At 34.4% G+C, this 17,646-nt stretch overlaps 3 protein-coding genes across 3 annotated transcripts; all 3 read right to left on the reverse strand.

Annotated features, from left to right (window-relative positions):
* Positions 1 to 2,123: 2,123 nt before the first annotated feature.
* LOC141525677 (uncharacterized) lies at positions 2,124 to 3,424 on the reverse strand. Its single transcript, XM_074240237.1, has 2 exons — positions 3,260 to 3,424; positions 2,124 to 3,152 (listed from the first exon to the last, which is right to left on the reverse strand). The coding sequence occupies exons 1-2, from the start codon at positions 3,422 to 3,424 to the stop codon at positions 2,124 to 2,126; spliced, it is 1,194 nt and encodes a 397-aa protein (XP_074096338.1).
* A 1,154-nt stretch (positions 3,425 to 4,578) lies between these two features.
* LOC141525678 (uncharacterized) lies at positions 4,579 to 5,193 on the reverse strand. The gene has a single exon (XM_074240238.1). It carries the CDS (start codon positions 5,191 to 5,193, stop codon positions 4,579 to 4,581), a length of 615 nt encoding a protein of 204 aa, XP_074096339.1.
* A 6,681-nt stretch (positions 5,194 to 11,874) lies between these two features.
* Positions 11,875 to 13,308, reverse strand: LOC141525679 (uncharacterized). Its single transcript, XM_074240239.1, has 3 exons — positions 13,005 to 13,308; positions 12,244 to 12,828; positions 11,875 to 12,056 (listed from the first exon to the last, which is right to left on the reverse strand). Exons 1-3 carry the CDS (start codon positions 13,186 to 13,188, stop codon positions 11,875 to 11,877), a joined length of 951 nt encoding a protein of 316 aa, XP_074096340.1. The 5' UTR covers positions 13,189 to 13,308.
* Between the last annotated feature and the right edge of the window lie 4,338 nt (positions 13,309 to 17,646).

Raw genomic sequence — 17,646 nt, forward strand, 5'->3', positions numbered from 1 at the left:
GCTATAGAGAAATTGTGTTTATCAAATTAGTGCACATAGAATAAGTTGAAAAGTTTAATTTTGTGGGCTGTTCTATTCTCAACGATATCAGTTGAACAGATCCATCAGGCTTAACTCAATTCACGATACTCAGTTAGTTTTTTAAGCACAAAGAGTAAATGAATCAAGAAAATTGATCCAATTAGGAAGTTGGAGAAGCTGTTTTTGAAAACTTTTAAATAGCGATATTTCTCAAATAGATTGACCCATTTTGATCTTGTTTGCTCTAATTAACTCTAATTAACCAAAATTTGAAATTTCAGTGGAAATGCCCAAACTAAACTCCTGTTAAAAAATTATGTGAAAATCAAATAAATCGTCTCACCCCAAAATATCTTAGGAAATGCCCAAACACAGCTCTTGTCAAAAGCGGAACTCAAAATTCTAATTTTAAAAGGTTCTTCATGAAAATTGAATTTTGGCACACTCTAATCTACACAATTTAAGATGAATTAAAGAAACGTAGTTATAATAATTTTAAATCATTCTAAATTGTGTGAATTATTTAGCTTTTAAGGCTAAATTTTGAAACAAGTTATTTTAAATCACATCAAATCAAAAAGTAAATTAGTATTTTTTGATGATTTGAAATAATTTAAATTTTCAGATCATGTTAAATTAAATTGAATATGAAAATACTATCAGAATTTCTGGTTTCTTAGGCTACTAGAAGTTATTTGGAATGATTCAAACGTTTGAATAATTTTAAATTGAATTGAATAAAAAAATGATACCAGAATTTCTGACTTTTAAGATATTTAAAAATTACTGCGAATAATTTAAATGTTGAAATCATTTTAACTTAAATTAAGTGGAAAAATAATATCACTATTTCTGGTTCATGAGATAATTGAAAATTATTTGAAATTGAGAAAGGGTTAAATCATTTCAAATTGAACTGAATGAAAAAATTATATCACTAATTCGAGTACTGAATTTTTTGACTACTAGTGTATTTAGGAGCGTTCGAGATATAGACAATGTAGAAATCTGTATTACTGACCGAGTGAGTAGGGACGAGGAGATCCAGTACTTCTCTTGCGTTGGTTACGCATCAATCATGACGACAACGATGATAATGTTAATAATGCTATGAGAGTTGAGGATGAAAAAAATGTTGTTGAAAGTGGGTATAATGCCGATGATGAAAGGGTAGGCATGATGATGGAAGTAGTTTAATGGTGGAAACACTACATTCCGCTGGTGAATTAAAGGTTCAAACATCACCGTCAACAATTTGTGCCTTTTGTACATATTCAACTGATACTGCTGTGCTTCGATCATCATCGTCAGCATCACTGGCATCAACTGTTATTTTATCTGACAATGACGATGACAATGAAAATAAAAATGAAAGTCAAAACAATTATTGTTTTTTCATACTACCCTATAATAAATATAGATTACAGTTCCGATCGTGAGCATTTATCATCATCATCATCATCATGTGATGATGAGCTCTTGTAAGAGTTGTAATCTACATTTACTAAAGGGTAGTATAATCTTTTTTTACAATTATTTTTTTTTTTATAATGTTTTATATTACTAATATTAATACTTTTATTAATGCTTTGTTGGAAATAAATAACATTATTTAATATGGATTTTACAATTAAGTGTTTAATATTAATTCTTTTAGCTTTGCGCAGTGGCGATATCGTAACCAATGAAGTCCAATATTAATTCTTTTATTAATGTCTTGTTAAAGTAATTAACATTATTCATTTAATATAGCTTTTATGATTAAATTTAAAATATAGATACTTTATGTTCGATGCTCAATGTTTTATTAGAATATGTAAGATTATTTGTAAAATGCACAATAAGCGGGAAAACTAACGGATCTGGTTTTGTCTGGATATTAAAATTAATGAGCGGAAATATTATTGTTAATATTAAGTATGACTTTATTTAAACAATGTACACTTTGCTGTTAATTAATATTGTTGCGCACTATTACTGAAGCGAAGCCGGCAGCACGTGGTGTTCACAACTCGGCACTGAAAAAGGCGGTTAAATTCTGCACAATTTCTGTATAACACTGAAAATTACCTGAAACAGAACTAGATAAATTAAGCAGATTATTAAGCAACTTTACTGATAAAGCAGCGATAAGCGGCAATGAAGGCGGCAGCAGTGCAGTCAGTGACTAGCTCTAGATGTACTGCTGAGCTGAACATGCAGACAAAAACTGCAATCCAGCCTTTGTATGTCTTCGCTCCACGCCCTTGGAACGTTTTTAGGGTGATGGGTCCAGCGTAGTCGATTTCTGTGTGTAGGAATGCTCGAGTTGGCTGCACTCGTGCGGCAGGTAGTTGACCCATCAACTGTTGAGCGCGTTCTCCACGATGTTTAGTGCAGATAGCGCAGCGTAATATGAACGATCTGACTGGAACACGGCCTCCAATGATCCAGACACTCTTGCGTAAGTCAGCGAGCGTAAGCTGAGTACCTCCGTGAAGCGTTTTGCGGTGCGAATCATCAATCAATATTGATGTAAGCGGTGATTGTCGCGGTAAGATTGCTGGATGCTTTTCTTCTAGATCTAGCAATGCGTTTTTCAGTCGGCCTCTGACTCTCAGGACCCCCTGATGGTCGATGAACGGAGTCAGCTTGGTGATGCTGTTGTTTTTTGGCAGACCATCACCATCTTGAAGCGTGTGTATCTCTCTAGCGAAGTCTTGTCCTTGAGTGAACTTTATCAAGGTCAATTTAGCGCGCTCCAGGTCTGACGGAGTAAGCGGGTAGGCCAGCGAGGATTGTGGAACTCGTTTGAAGCGATTGATGACACGATGCCAGATGCTCAGCTTCCGTAGCAACGAAAACAGCTGCGTGTAATGCGCTAGTAATTGTTGGAGTAGGCAGTTTTCTGCTTTCCAAGTTACTAGTGTCAGACCTTGGCGTTCTTCTCGATGCGTAGCGTTGTCAGTTGGAGGCTCCAGAGTGGGCCAAGAGAATTCTGGTTCATGAAGACAAGTTGGTCCATACCACCACAGAGCGTGTTGCTTTAGTTTAAACGTAGGTATACCTCTTGAAGCGCAGTCAGCGGGGTTTTGTTTTCCTGGAATAAATTTCCAGGAGACGTCTCGGAGCGTTTCTTGGATTTTCCCACTCTATTGCGGACGAATGTTTTCCAGCGATTTGCTGGACTTTTAAACCACGCGAGAGTCAAGGCGGAGTCAGTCCGGAGATTGATCCTGAAATTTTCAAGCGACTGAACTTCCTTGACATGAAGTATCAGTTGTGTAAGTAACCAAGCAGCAGATAATTCCAAGCGTGGAATCGTCATGGTCTTCAGCGGTGCGACTTGCGTTTTTGAACACAAAAGTGAGACCTTTGTGTTCCCATCAGCGTCAGTGACTTTCAAATAAACAGCGGCAGCCATAGCGTTTTGCGAAGCGTCTGGAAACCCGTGCAATTCTATTGTTACTCCAGGTGCAATATTATTCCAGCGTGGAATGCGGATGGATTCGATGTTTCGAAAATCCTCGCGGTATCCAGTCCATTTATGGATGAGTTCTGGTGACAGGTGTTCGTCCCATGACACTCTATCTAGCCAGAGATCTTGCACTCTTGCATAAAGATCTTGGCTTTGACGACAATTGGTGCGAGAAGTCCGAGTGGGTCATAAAACTTTGCGATCTCAGACAAAATAGCTCTTTTTGTCTGAGGTGTATCTGCTGGTAGCGTGTACTTGAACTGGAGAGCGTCAGTATGCGAATTCCAGTACATGCCTAGGATTTTTACTGGTGCATCACTGATTTCTTTCAGCGGTGTGTCCAGCTGCTTCTCAGGAGCGACTTCAGCGAGTAGTCTTGGACTATTGCTAGCCCATTTGGCAAGCGGGAAGCAGCTTGCTGCGCACAGTGCTTTTGTTTGCACTGCGACTTTGATTGCGTTTTCTACGTTGTTTGCTCCATCGTAGATGTCATCTACGTAGCGTGTTTCCAACATTGGAGCAACTGCTAGTGGAAAACAGTGCCCTTCATCCTTCACTAATTGAATGAGGACACGAACAGCGTCATAAAGTGTATTAGCGGTTCGGTTGGTGACTGTTTTGAGACAGTGAGCGTCTACCAGGTCGTTCTCATCCATCTAAAGAATGCACTGTAGCGACCAATCAAGTGCATCAACCTCAATTTGTCTGAACATCTTGGTGATGTCAGTAGCGAATAGAATTCTGCTGCAGCGGATTCTCAACATCACGTCGAAGATGTCAATTTGCGTTTTGGGTCCTGCATGGAGGATGTCGTTCAATAAAATTCCTGTAGATGCTGCACAGGAGCCATGGAGCCATTGAATTGTTTGTAGTGGTGCTATCAAGTTTTAAAACCCCATGGTGAGGCAAAAAGTAAGCGTTTGCGGGCAAGTTGTTGATTGGAACTCGTACCATGTGTCCAAGTTGTATGTATTCTGACATGAACGAACGATACATGTCAGAATAATCCTTTTCTCGCGACAAGCGGGTTATTAGTCTGCGAAGTGACCCCATGGCTGCGTTGATAGAGTCGTCAAGTTAACTCTTGGGGGCTTAAGTGGCTAAGGGGCTATAAGTGGTAATCTCACTACATAGCGTCCATCAGGCTGTCGATAATGCGTTTGACGAAAGTGAACTTCACACTCGTCTTCTTCAGCGTTGTTAAGAGGTAAATTACCTGATGGAATCTCTTCCTGCTCCCAAAACTTAGCGATAGCGTCTTGTAATGATGTATCTAATGACGCATGTAATGCTGCGTGTGACGTGGAAGCGTGTTTAGCGGTGACGGCTCCATAGACAATCCAACCAAGCGTGGTGGATTGTGCAATTGGTGAATTGCGAGGTCCAGGTTTAATCTCAGCGTTCATGATCTCTGCGGTTGGTAGTGCACCTAGAATAATGTCTACAGGCCGTGGCTGTAGATAATGCGGATCTGCAAGTCTGAGATTTTTAAGATGCGGCCATTTTGGATCAGCGATCACGAATGATGGTAAATCTACCGACAGTGTTGGTAGAATATGCATGTTGACTTGCATTGATGCGGTCGTACACAGCGAACGAAGCTCAATTGTGCTCATACCTAGTGAACTTCCTGCCGATACATTGCCAAAGCCCTTGAGCATGACCATGTCGCGTTGTAGCGGTTGTCCAAGCTTCTTGAAGAGCGTCTGTCTCATAAATGAGAGCTCTGAGCTTTGATCAATCAAAACTCTGGCGGTAATTGGATTACCATGATGCGGACGGACCTAGACTAAAGCGGTAGCTAACAAAATTTGAGCGGAAATCGGATCTTTTGCGGTGTCTGCTGTTTGCGGTAATGCTGATGTCCGTGGTGCATCCAAAATGGACCGACGTGTGGTGACTTTGACCATATTTTCGGTAATCTTGAGCGGTCTTGCAGTCTGCGGAGCCGTACGGAACACGGCAGTTGAAACACAAGTTGTATTTTTTAACTATCTTGCGTCGTTCTCCATAGCGAGGTTATTTTAGGCCCGAAGTCGAGTTTTCAGTCTAAGATAGCGGAAAGTTCAGCGTACCGGTGTACGAATGACTACTAAGAGCCGCACCCGATGTGCTCTGCGATGCCCTTGACACTCGACCCTTCCTAATTACACTAGCACTATTCACTACACACACAACTACTCGCGGTTGAATCAATTAATTAAGATAGAGCCAGCCAGATCCGGCTAAAAGTTGCGGGAACTAGCGGTTGTCAGGTGTGACTCATTATTTTAAGAGTCCCCCAGGGGCGAACTCATCGCGGCTGAGCCTGTTCACCGAACATTATTTGATATAGATTTTTGTAAGCAAGTTTATAATATGAATACTTTTCTCAATGTTTTATTAAAATAAGTGATATTATTTAATATAAATTTTTATAATCGAGCTTATAACATTTATACTTTTTATTTTTTTTATATTTAGTTAAAATAAGTTGTAACCGGATAAAATTACCCTGAATCGATAAGTCGTCGGATATCGATAATTATTCAACGCAGCACTGGCGCGTCTCGATCTTCAGGCCTAAAGAGAGAATAGGGGGGGGGTAGTTTTGGGTTATTATAGGTGAGCCGTGCAGTGAAAAAGGGAGAAGTAGTGTGACCGCGAGAAAGAGTGCCACGGAAAATCAAGAAAGACCGATCCCCGGAGTAGTGACGAGACGAAGGAAGCCAACTACAACTAGAACTTCATCCTCACGAGTGAGTTAGATCATCGTTTTATTCGTCAAGGTATTAATAATTACTCTATCGGAAAGAAGTAGACCGCGGCTAACCTAATTAAGTTATACCCAGTTACTTCTCCTTTTTAATTAATTAATTGGATCGTTTAATGACAATTATTTGATTAATCAAAATTTGATAATATTCGTTTGTTTGAACCGAGTGATTTTCATGGGGATCCATACCCGAGAGTCACTCAGTTGACCTTTTAATATTCTCAGAGAGAAAATTTTAATGAACAAAAATAAATCAATTAAATTTATTTAAAATCCGAGATTCGTTTTATTAATTGTTATAATTATATAAATAATTAATTCGGAAGAAAAAAACGAATGATTAATTTTTTTGCTTGGAAATCATTGACAAGTGTTGTCTCGTGGAATTTTGGTTAAACGTCGAGAGATATTTTTGCGTCGCAGTAATTCCAAGTACCTAAGGTCAATAACAACCAAATTAGCGAATGTTCTAGCACCGAAATTTGTAACGACTTTTGTCTATTTTTATGAATGAAAATTTTACACAGAATTTTTTCGAAAATTATATTAGGAATTATTAATTGAATTAATTTATACTGCAAAATATTCTGTCACATGTTAATTAAATTAATTTGAACTTAAGTTCGTGAAATTCAGAAAATTAAAAATTACATTAATTACCAGAAATTAATAATTAATAGCGTGGGTATTAAGTCCAGGAATTTAGTTATTTTATGTTGAAAAATTAGATTGAAATTAATTAATTTTCGTCGTCGATTTTTATGAATAATTTTGAAATTGATTATTAAAATTATTATTGTGATTAAATTAATTATCGAAAAATAATTCTGTAAATTCTCGGTCGGAACAATCGCTATGTCGGCAGATTATTGAGACCTCTGTCTACATATTTTAGTTTATTAATTCAAGATACGAAGACCTCTTGTAATTAAATATTTATTGTTATATTATTAAGACCACGGCAATAAATTAGTTAGGAATTTTAATCTACTTAATCCAGGAATAAAAACAACACCCTTGTGGAAATAATTCTCTGAAAAAACTCTTGAAAAGTCTTTATAACTCTGAATAAGACTTTTCGAAAGTCTTCACATCCCTAACTAAGTAAAGGAAAGACTTAATAAGTCTTCAAAACTCTGCAATACTCTTCAAAAGTCAAATTTTCCCTGCAATTTCGGAATTTCTCAAAGAGTTATTAAGACTTGATAAGACTTGTTCAGTTTTACAGGAAAAGAAGAAAATATTTCTTTTCAAAAAAATTACTTATCAGAATTAAATAAAACTATAAAAAAGAATTAATGCATGTTTTAAAAAAATTTTTTTTAAATAATATTTTCATCACGAAAATACTTTGATGGGCATCGAATCACTCATAGTTGAGCAAGTCAAAACATCAACAGCAAATGAAGTGCACTTGATGTTGGAAACAGATACTACTCAAAGAGTAAATCCAATCGGTATTTAATTTGGACTATCAAATATTAAAGTCAACTTTCTAGGTAGGAAAGAATTTTCTATCCACACGCTATCTGCTGGAATTAATTGATACCTAACATATTTGAGTTTACGAATTTACAGTTAGAATCTTTGAGTGTTCTTAGTTTCTAATAGGTGGCATGTGGTTAGAAAATTCTTTCCTACCTAGAAAGTTGACTTTAATATTTGATAGTCCAAATTAAATACCGATTGGATTTACTCTTTGAGTAATATCTGTTTCCAACAGCAAGTGCACTTCATTTGCTGTTGATGTTTTGACTTGCTCAACTATGAGTGATTCGATGCCCATCAAAGTATTTTCGTGATGAAAATATTATTTAAAAAAAATTTTTTTAAAACATGCATTAATTCTTTTTTATAGTTTTATTTAATTCTGATAAGTAATTTTTTTGAAAAGAAATATTTTCTTCTTTTCCTGTAAAACTGAACAAGTCTTATCAAGTCTTAATAACTCTTTGAGAAATTCCGAAATTGCAGGGAAAATTTGACTTTTGAAGAGTATTGCAGAGTTTTGAAGACTTATTAAGTCTTTCCTTCACTTAGTTAGGGATGTGAAGAATTTCGAAAAGTCTTATTCAGAGTTATAAAGACTTGTCAAGAGTTTTTTCAGAGAATTATTTCCACAAGGGCAATCAGAAATCGGAATTTGAGAATTGAATATTTGGTTCAAAGTTATTTGGAATTTGGTTGTTAGTTGGAAAATATTGTTTAATTAAAACTAATGATTGACTATTTTAATTGAGCCATTATAAATCAATTTAATAATAATTAATTTTTAAATTAGTAAAAATAAAGTCATTACAAGTGTGCGTTATGTGTGTGAAGATTTGTATAAGTAATGTGTGATCGAGAGTGTTAATAGTGTTAAGTTGGTCCTGGTTAGCCGTTAGTTAGGCTAGACGATCTCCGTCGCACTGCAGTCTTTGCGCAGAGTAATTCAACAGTCCTGGTTAGCCGTTAGTTAGGATATAGTTTTAAGTGATTATAGTGTGTTTGAGTGAGCGCTTAATTTGTTAAATTTTGTTGTTATTAATAAATACTGATCACTACTGATCAGATTGTTAATTAAATTTTTTTTATTAAACACCACCTTCCTCCACTCTCTCTACTATAAGATAAGTTTATTCTACTCTAGACCGGCTCCAGGTACCGTGATAATAAACCTGGTGGCGCCCTAATAATTATTGGAGGTTGTTGTTAAAATTTTAGTTTAATTATTAAATGATTACTGGTCAATTGGACAGAAAAGCAAAGCTGTTACAAAGTAATATTATTCATTTCATGTAGCTTTATGATTAAATTTATAGTAAGAATATTTTTCTCAATGTTTTATAAAAGTAATAAAGAGTTTTATTTGCATGACTTTCGTATCTTGCAAAGTTTCTATATGTTTTGCTATTATGTGATTAAGTTTTTAATATCAATAAATAAATCATAACTGGTACTTCTAACTATTATTGTGTATTGAAAAAGTAATTACTTTTACTAATATACAATAAATTCAATTTTTTATCTAAATGTATGAGTCAGTTGTTATCCTATAATAAATCTTCTTTCTGTCAAGATTATGACGAAAATGATCCCTATTTTCTTAGTAATAAAATATAATTCTCAGTAAATATTAGTGATTTATCTATTGATCTGATAAACTAGAGAATTTAGAATTAACAGAAATGATGATATGCTTGAATAGAAACTATAAACATGATAAGAATTCTATAAAGATCAAATGTACGAAACTAAGATTCCGTTTTTTTTTATTGTGAATTTAAGATTTAGAGAAACTATCTTTCCGCGAACACCTAGACAGTACGTGCAGAAAAGCTAGTAAGACAGTGTCTAGCCTAGCAAGAATTATGGCCAACACTATGGGACCAAGAGCCAAAAAAAGAAGAGTCCTTCTGGAAGCAGTTCATTCGGTACTGTTTTATGGAGCGGAGGGTTTTATTTCAATACATCTCAGCTAATAATATCTTGACAAAAATATCTCGACAATGATATCTCAGACAAAAATATCTCATTGCAAAAAGATCTCTAAACAAAAAAATCTCAACTAAAAAATCTCACGACAAAAAGATCTCTTGACATAAAAATATCAACTAAAAATGATCTCATGACAAAAAAATCTCGACCAAAACAATAATCAAATTAATTAAAACATATTAATTAGAGGGGGGCTTCGCCCCCCAACCCCCACCGGAACTTCACCCCTGGACCCCAACTTCCGGTCACCCACCACGGCACGTCATTTACCACAAATTGACTAACTATTTTAACAAGATTTATAGGTGTGTTTACACTGAAATAGGCCAATACAAAAACGTGTAATCGTGTTGCGCATTTTTCAACAATATTTACATTAGGGTGATTCAAAAAAAAAGAATATTTTTTTTTTCGTTTGGTACTCTGAAAAATAGGTTCCTAGACACCTCTAAGAAAGCCTCTCCAAGCATGAGTTCTTAATTGTAACGGGAAGGTCCTCCTTCTTACAGTTTTCTATTTTTTCTTATTATCAGATAGAAAAATGTATATCTCGCTTCCAACTACTTGAAAAAATATCTTGTTCCTTAGATTTTGTAGGAAATTGAATGCTCTACAAAAAAGGTCTCTTACGATTTTTTCGTAAACCCAACCGTTTAAAAGATATTAACGGTTAAAGTTTGATTATTTTTGGGAAAATTTTTTATTTCTTATGAATTTTATAACTCAATGAAAAAAATCATTATGAATGATGAAACTCATAGTTTTGTAGGAAATTTACTGCTCTATAAAAATGGTCTCTTATGATTTTTCGATCAAGTTGAGCGTTTACGAGATATTCATCGTCAAACATCAATGCATATCAATTTTTCTAGTTTTTGATCAATAATTCGAAAAATTTCAATTTATTCTGTGAGTTTCAAGGAAATTTAGACAAATTTGAGTTTCTATGAATAGAAATATGTTATGAACTATTTTTTTAATTAGTTTTTTTAGTCTTGGACATGTTTGATTACATTAAAACAAAAAATTAGTGCATTTTTTTAAATATATAATTCAATTTAGTGTGTTTCACATGTGTTTCACTTTTTATCGAAGAATTTATTTATTTAATTATCAACTGCCATATAATTTTCAATATTTTCAACATAACGGTACACTTTTACTGTAAATAATTTCCTCTATTGCAGTTTGGGTAGTTTTTTCGATGTTCTTTGATAATTTGCAATAAGTATTGGAATTGCTCTTCATTTTTGTCAAGCATTGATTATACTCACTAACTAATGCAACAGCTCGTTCTGCTGAATCATTAACAACTTTCAATTGGTTAAAGTATTCTTTATTTTCAATGTAACTGTCATTAGTAGGCCACGATTCAATATCTTTATCAAGGAAGTCATATGGTAAATCAAAGATTTTAAAGAGATTTAAAGACTTTTTAGAAACAAAGTCACTCAGACTTTTTGCGTTAATGAATTTAAATCGTTTTTATCAATTATAAATTTTTAGCTTTAGAATCTGTACCGTTACGAGTATTAACAGCTCCAACAATATTTTTTTTACTTCCAATGAAACGGTATCGTCAAATAATGATAAAATGGCAAGTTCATCACTTAAATACCATAAATGCAAAATCATTTTTTCACAAGTTGCTGAAGAAATCAATGAATTGATATTTTTGTACTCGAATAAATTTTTCAAAAACTGCAAGTCATGATTAGCAGCAGTTGTTGCAGAAGTTGATGAAAACCAAGCTTTTAAATACAGTGTAACTATAAATATACAAATTTGCCGAAGACCGTCCAATTCTTTATTAGAAAGTTTAAATTCATTTCTGAATAGAAACATTTTTAAACTGTAAATTGCCTTCGCCATCCACCTAGCATGATGAATTGCACCAGGACGTTTGAAAAAATTTCTTCTTGAGGCATTTCTCCAAGGAAAATCAACGACAATTCCAACAATTCTTTATAGTCATCTCGGGGTTGTAGAAACTATCAAAAACAATTAAAAATTTGTCAGAAACAAGAAAATTTTTTTCTTAAAATCGCAGTTAAATCATACCTGTAAGGATTGTGCAATTAAACTAGATATTTCATTTTTTTATCCAAAATGATATCAGCAACAACAGTATCTTCAATTCCAGATTTATAATTAGTTTTATTTATTTCATCCCATGATTTTTAAATCTTCCGAACATTGGTACGTTTGGCCCAGATGACACAGGCCAATATACTTCAAATGCACTTCTCAATATGATCTCAAAAATGTGGTGACGACATGGTAACCAGATTAACTCTCTTCCCAAAGTCTTTTCAATTGCCTTACATGTACCGTTATGAATTCCTGTATAAAGAAAATAGATAACTATCGTTAAATTTAATATTTTCAACAAATTGTAGATTATATTTAAAATCCAAATGAGTAAATAATTCTCAATAATTTCAAAAGTGAAATTCAGTAAGCAATAAAAATTAAACTAGAACGTTAATAATTAAATATTTTTTAGATTAAATTATCATTGATAAGTTACCTGTATTAACTGCCGTCGTGTCAAAACACATCGCCTTAACATAATTAGTAATACCCCATTCACTCAATGTCGATAAAATGGCTGATGTTTGATTGTCTGCCGTCCCAGAATTCATTTTTGGAACCCCAAGTAATTGTTCGGTACCAAATGCAGTTAAAATAACTGGTAGCCGTTCCACAGATTTTGATCCAACAAGGTCATTCAGCATTTTTCCGTCCCAATGCACAACGTATTTATCGTGTGTCTTAAAGTTGTCATTAAGTCCTTTAGCAATGTCTTCTCTTTGAAGCATACGAGCTCGTTGAATTGAACTATAACTGAGCGTTGTATCTTCAATTTTAATACCTACTGCTAGTAAAACCGGAGCAATAATAAACATCGCATTTCTACTGCTGACATTAGCTCGGTCGAGTCCAAAAATGACTTCAGGAGTTAAGACATCAAGTTTTGCTCGTTTTGTCGGAATTGGAGGTTCATACTCTGAATCAGATCCAAAATTTGTAACTCCACTTAATGTATTCGTAGAGAACGACTCTGATTTTTCACTTGGAACAATCGCATGACTGGTAGACGGTTGATCTAAGTCTGGAATAAGATCTGTTTTATAAATTAAACGAAGAAAATGTATAGAATTCATTCATTTTGATGACAAATAATTAAGAAAGGACTCCAAAAATTGTCTAGTCAAATGTCATCTAGTCATCTATGAAAAGTTACACTACTACCTGACTTTATAATAATTAAATATCTCAGATACTTACTACTCTCATCTATTCCCATCATAGTTGTGGTTAAGTTTGATACAGGTACATTATTAGAAAGAATCTCTTTATGGGTACCGAATTTTTGATCCAAATACAACTTTCTAATATTATCATCAAGCACTTTTAAGGATTTTTCGCTCACAATGTCGAATAATTGTTCAAGATCAGTCTGAAATTTCATTTCCTTTTGGTTTTGCGCTGAATTCTTTTTATCGAAATTTTTTTGTAATTTTAACCATTGACTGTGATAGCGAAGAAATTTTTTGACTGCATTAGGAGCTCCACTAGTTGGAATCTGATTTTTCTCCACAGTTCAATAACTTGGTCAACTGAATTTTTAGCACTTTGTTTGATTGAATACTTTAAAATTTTAAGTTGGTAGAAAAACACACGCATAACCTCTTTCACTTTTGGTAACTTACGTTCCGAAATTCTTTGTAGAGGTATTCCGATAAAACGTATTTCTTTATTCATTGTAGGTTAATTGATGATAAATAAATTTATGTGATGATTATAAGACTTATTTAAAATGAATTATTTTATTACGTATTCAAGATGATCAGTTTTAGGAACACTGAAAATACGGTATTAAATGGGTAGATACTGAAGATAGTTGAGAGTAAAAAACATAGATGGCGTTAGTTTCAGAAGACAAACAGAAGAAGAAATGGAATTCAAAACAAAAATCCCCTCGAACGAAAATTTTATGTATATTTTGTGAAAAACAATTTAAAAATACGCACTGAACAAATTTCATAATAATAAATGACAACGCGATTAAGATTTTAAATTATTAAAGATAAAATTAAAAAAAAATATTATTAGAATAAAAACTTTCAAATGAATTTTTGAACAGAAAACATCTATAGGAGTTGCTTTTATAATAAAAACTCAAATTTGTCTAAATTTCCTTGAAACTCACAGAATAAAGTGAAATTTTTCGAATTATTGATCAAAAACTAGAAAAATTGATATGCATTTATGTTTGACGATGAATATCTCGTAAACGCTCAACTTGATCGAAAAATCATAAGAGACCATTTTTATAGAGCAGTAAATTTTCTACAAAACTATGAGTTTCATCATTCATAATGATTTTTTTTCATTGAGTTATAAAATTCATAAGAAATAAAAAATTTTCCCAAAAATAATCAAACTTTAACCGTTAATATCTTTTAAACGGTTGGGTTTACGAAAAAATCGTAAGAGACCTTTTTTGTAGAGCATTCAATTTCCTACAAAATCTAAGGAACAAGATATTTTTTCAAGTAGTTGGAAGCGAGATATAAATTTTTCTATTTGATAATAAGAAAAAATAGAAAACTGTAAGAAGGAGGACCTTCCCGTTACAATTAAGAACTCATGCTTGGAGAGGCTTTCTTAGAGGTGTCTAGGAACCTATTTTTCAGAGTACCAAACGAAAAAAAAAATATTCTTTTTTTTTGAATCACCCTAATTTACATGTGTGTTTACTATGAAATAGTTCAACATAATAGGAGACATTAAAATTACAATCTACGCCATCATATTAATTATATACTAAAACGTAGATTTTTCCCAACGGTAGATCTCAAAACATACTATAATTTACTACGTTACACTTCGTCCATCTCAGCCATCTCTCGATCCTCCAGGAACCTCGACAGGCGCCAGCCGACTTTTGTTTCACCGGTATCGGCAACCGGGATACGATAAACCTAAATTTTATGTTCCTAGAAAACCAAGATAGGCCTTGACGGTAATGGAATACCTCGGTGTTGCTCAGTTATGCTGGTTATGGAGAGAGGGTCGTGATTTGGTCTCTTAGAGGAAATAATTTCTACACAAAACGGGACTAAACGATAGCTAGTACACTAATCGGCACTCTCAAACTAATACTCAACCTTAATAATCGGAAATAATTAAATCGATATATAAAATATCGCGGAAGCAGTCCTAAATGACACGAAACAAAGACAATGGCTTGGGCCAAAGGTCTACGATAACAGCATGCGTGAGGCACACCAGCTTCAGTACGAGAGACTCACTTGACTCTCAAACGATGCTCACTCAACGAGAGCTCGCAATCGACTTCTTTTATCGATACACATTTTACGCTGCTTAGCAGCGACGGTACGTCCGTCCTACATGAGGACTTCCACAAGACTCCCTGTTATAATCCAGTCCCAAGCCGGACTTCCACATTAACGATCTTTACTCTTTCGCTACTCCAACCAGACTGCTTTACAAAACCATCCTTACTCATCAACGACTCAAGCCAAACTGCTCTTCAAAACAATGCCAACTCGCTCACTACTCAAGCTAGACTGCCTCTCACCGTACCCCTACTACACTCATGCCACCTGCTACATGCTCTTAACTCACCTGCACGCTACTTTCAGACACACATATCCCCTACATTCACTTCTACACTTACACAACTAGAGTTCCAGACCTACCAGTGATTCTGCTCCCCTGGGAGCTCAGACAGAACTCGCGACTATCCTCGAGCATCCAGCAATCGAGGCCTACCAACCGCAACCTACCGCATGAAACTGCCAAAACTCCCGTACTTCAGGGCGACGTCATTACAGTCGCTCCTAAGCTGTAAAACACCTCGCTCCAAGAGGCTAAACTTAAGTTCAGTCGTCGGTAACTGACCGGGAGACACATCACATCGGTCACTTTTCCGCAGTGCAGCTCGACATCCTCGAGACACTAACTTACACACACACTCACGATAGTCCTCAATACTATACATCATCGTACTCACACAACATAAAATCACGATATTACTCAAGTATACTACTATTGGAACGCTTCATAAAAATGTAATGTTACAATACTTATATTTCATTATAGACGAATAATAATATAAAACATTTTATTTATCAATAATCACTAACACATATTAAAAATCAATAAACGAATACATTAAAAATCTAAATTTTGGGCATCACCACGTAAATATTGTAAAATATTTGCTGGATCAAATCGCTGTACAACATTTAAGATACGGCTATCGTGGTCACGATAATGAAGTCTATTATTGATAACTCTTTCTGCTAATAACACCGGCACACAAAAAAAAAGTGGAATGTACTTTGGACCGGACCTACCTACCGACATGTTTTTCGACCTGCCCTTTCGACCTGCTGAATCCGAATTTCAAGTCTGTTTGGTCCGGTCACCCTCCAGTTTTGAGTAACATGCAAAAAATCTCAAAAAAAGGACAAAACTTGCAAAAAACTGCAGTCACAGCAATGAAAAAATTTTTGTGGACCCGGATCTCATATGATTTTGGTGTATTTCGAATAACTGAATCTAAATCAAAAAGTCCATTGGCCCCGTGAGCCGTCTGAATTGAAAAAAAAAAAAAAAAAACGAAAAATCCAAAAAAAATGGCAATAAATCGCGAAAAATTGAAGTTTTTGAAATAAAAATTTCTTTAGACCCAGGTTGAGTATGGTTTTCATGTATTTTATTTCGCTGAGTTTGAATCTGAAGTTTTCTTGCCCCGTTAACATTTTAAAATTTAACGAAAACCTCAAAAAATCAAGAAAATTACAATCAAAAATATAAAAAAAAAATCTATAAAACATGGTTAAATACTTTTCTTATATTTTTTCACGCATTAAATACAAGTTGAAAATCTGAAAATATAAACAATTGCAATATTTATAAAAAATGACGCATAAATGTAATAAAGAGAACGATTTTTTCGAATTTCAAAATGTTCTTCGTTGGTATCGAACTCTTTTGTTCTCAAACGATCTACGCAGTGGATTTTTCTTCCGTTTGTTATTATCTCTTAGTGTATCCCTCTTAAGTGTCCAGCAAAAATCTGTCATCATATTAATATTCCAATTTTCTTGATATCTAGTCTCCATTTCACTTTTGTCTCGATGGAATCGTTCTCCCTGTTCTTCACTGTAGTCTCCAAGATTTTCAGGAAACTAATCAATGTGAGAATCCATGAAGTGTAGTTTCAAGTTCATTAAGCAACCTAAATTTCTGAAATTTGTTACCAATTTTTCTACTAATCTCCTGTAGTTTTCGCTTCTTTTATTTTTGAATAAAGGGATATTTCGAAAATACCAAGTGTTGATCTAAAAGAAGCGTTGCAACTTTCAGGTCACAAATTTTCCATTGATGTTTGGAATACTTTATTTTATACAATACCATATATAAGTTTTCGTAGGTTTCTTTTAGTTTAGTCGAATGAGTTATTGGGATCTGCGCCAATTCATTCCCAATATAAAGTAATGCAGCTTTGAGACTCTTAGTTGATGAATTTATTAAGAGTCTCTACTCATCGTCTTTTTAGATGTAAGATTTCAATTGATCAACCAAGCCTTTAATATCGCCACAGTACACCATCGAGTTCTCATCGTCTTTTGTAATGAATTCCCGAAACTCTTTTCTAGTACGATAAAAGGCAGATGATACTTCTTTAGCTAACAAATTTTTTCCTTTCTGTCTTGACCCAGTAATTCAGCTCCATTCTTAGGCAATCCCGAAAATTGTCTATTAAAAATCCTATATGATCACTTGTACCTACAATCAAAGCACCTCCACGTGGTAACAGTGGGCAACAAAAACATCTGGCAAAGTCCCTGGGTTAACGGCGTGTGCGCCGTTATGGCAGGTACAAGTGATC

This window comes from Cotesia typhae, unplaced genomic scaffold, assembly GCF_013202065.1.
Source record: "Cotesia typhae breed Kobodo isofemale line unplaced genomic scaffold, CoteBio_Ctyphae contig_27, whole genome shotgun sequence".
Classification (NCBI taxonomy): Eukaryota; Metazoa; Arthropoda; class Insecta; order Hymenoptera; family Braconidae; genus Cotesia; species Cotesia typhae.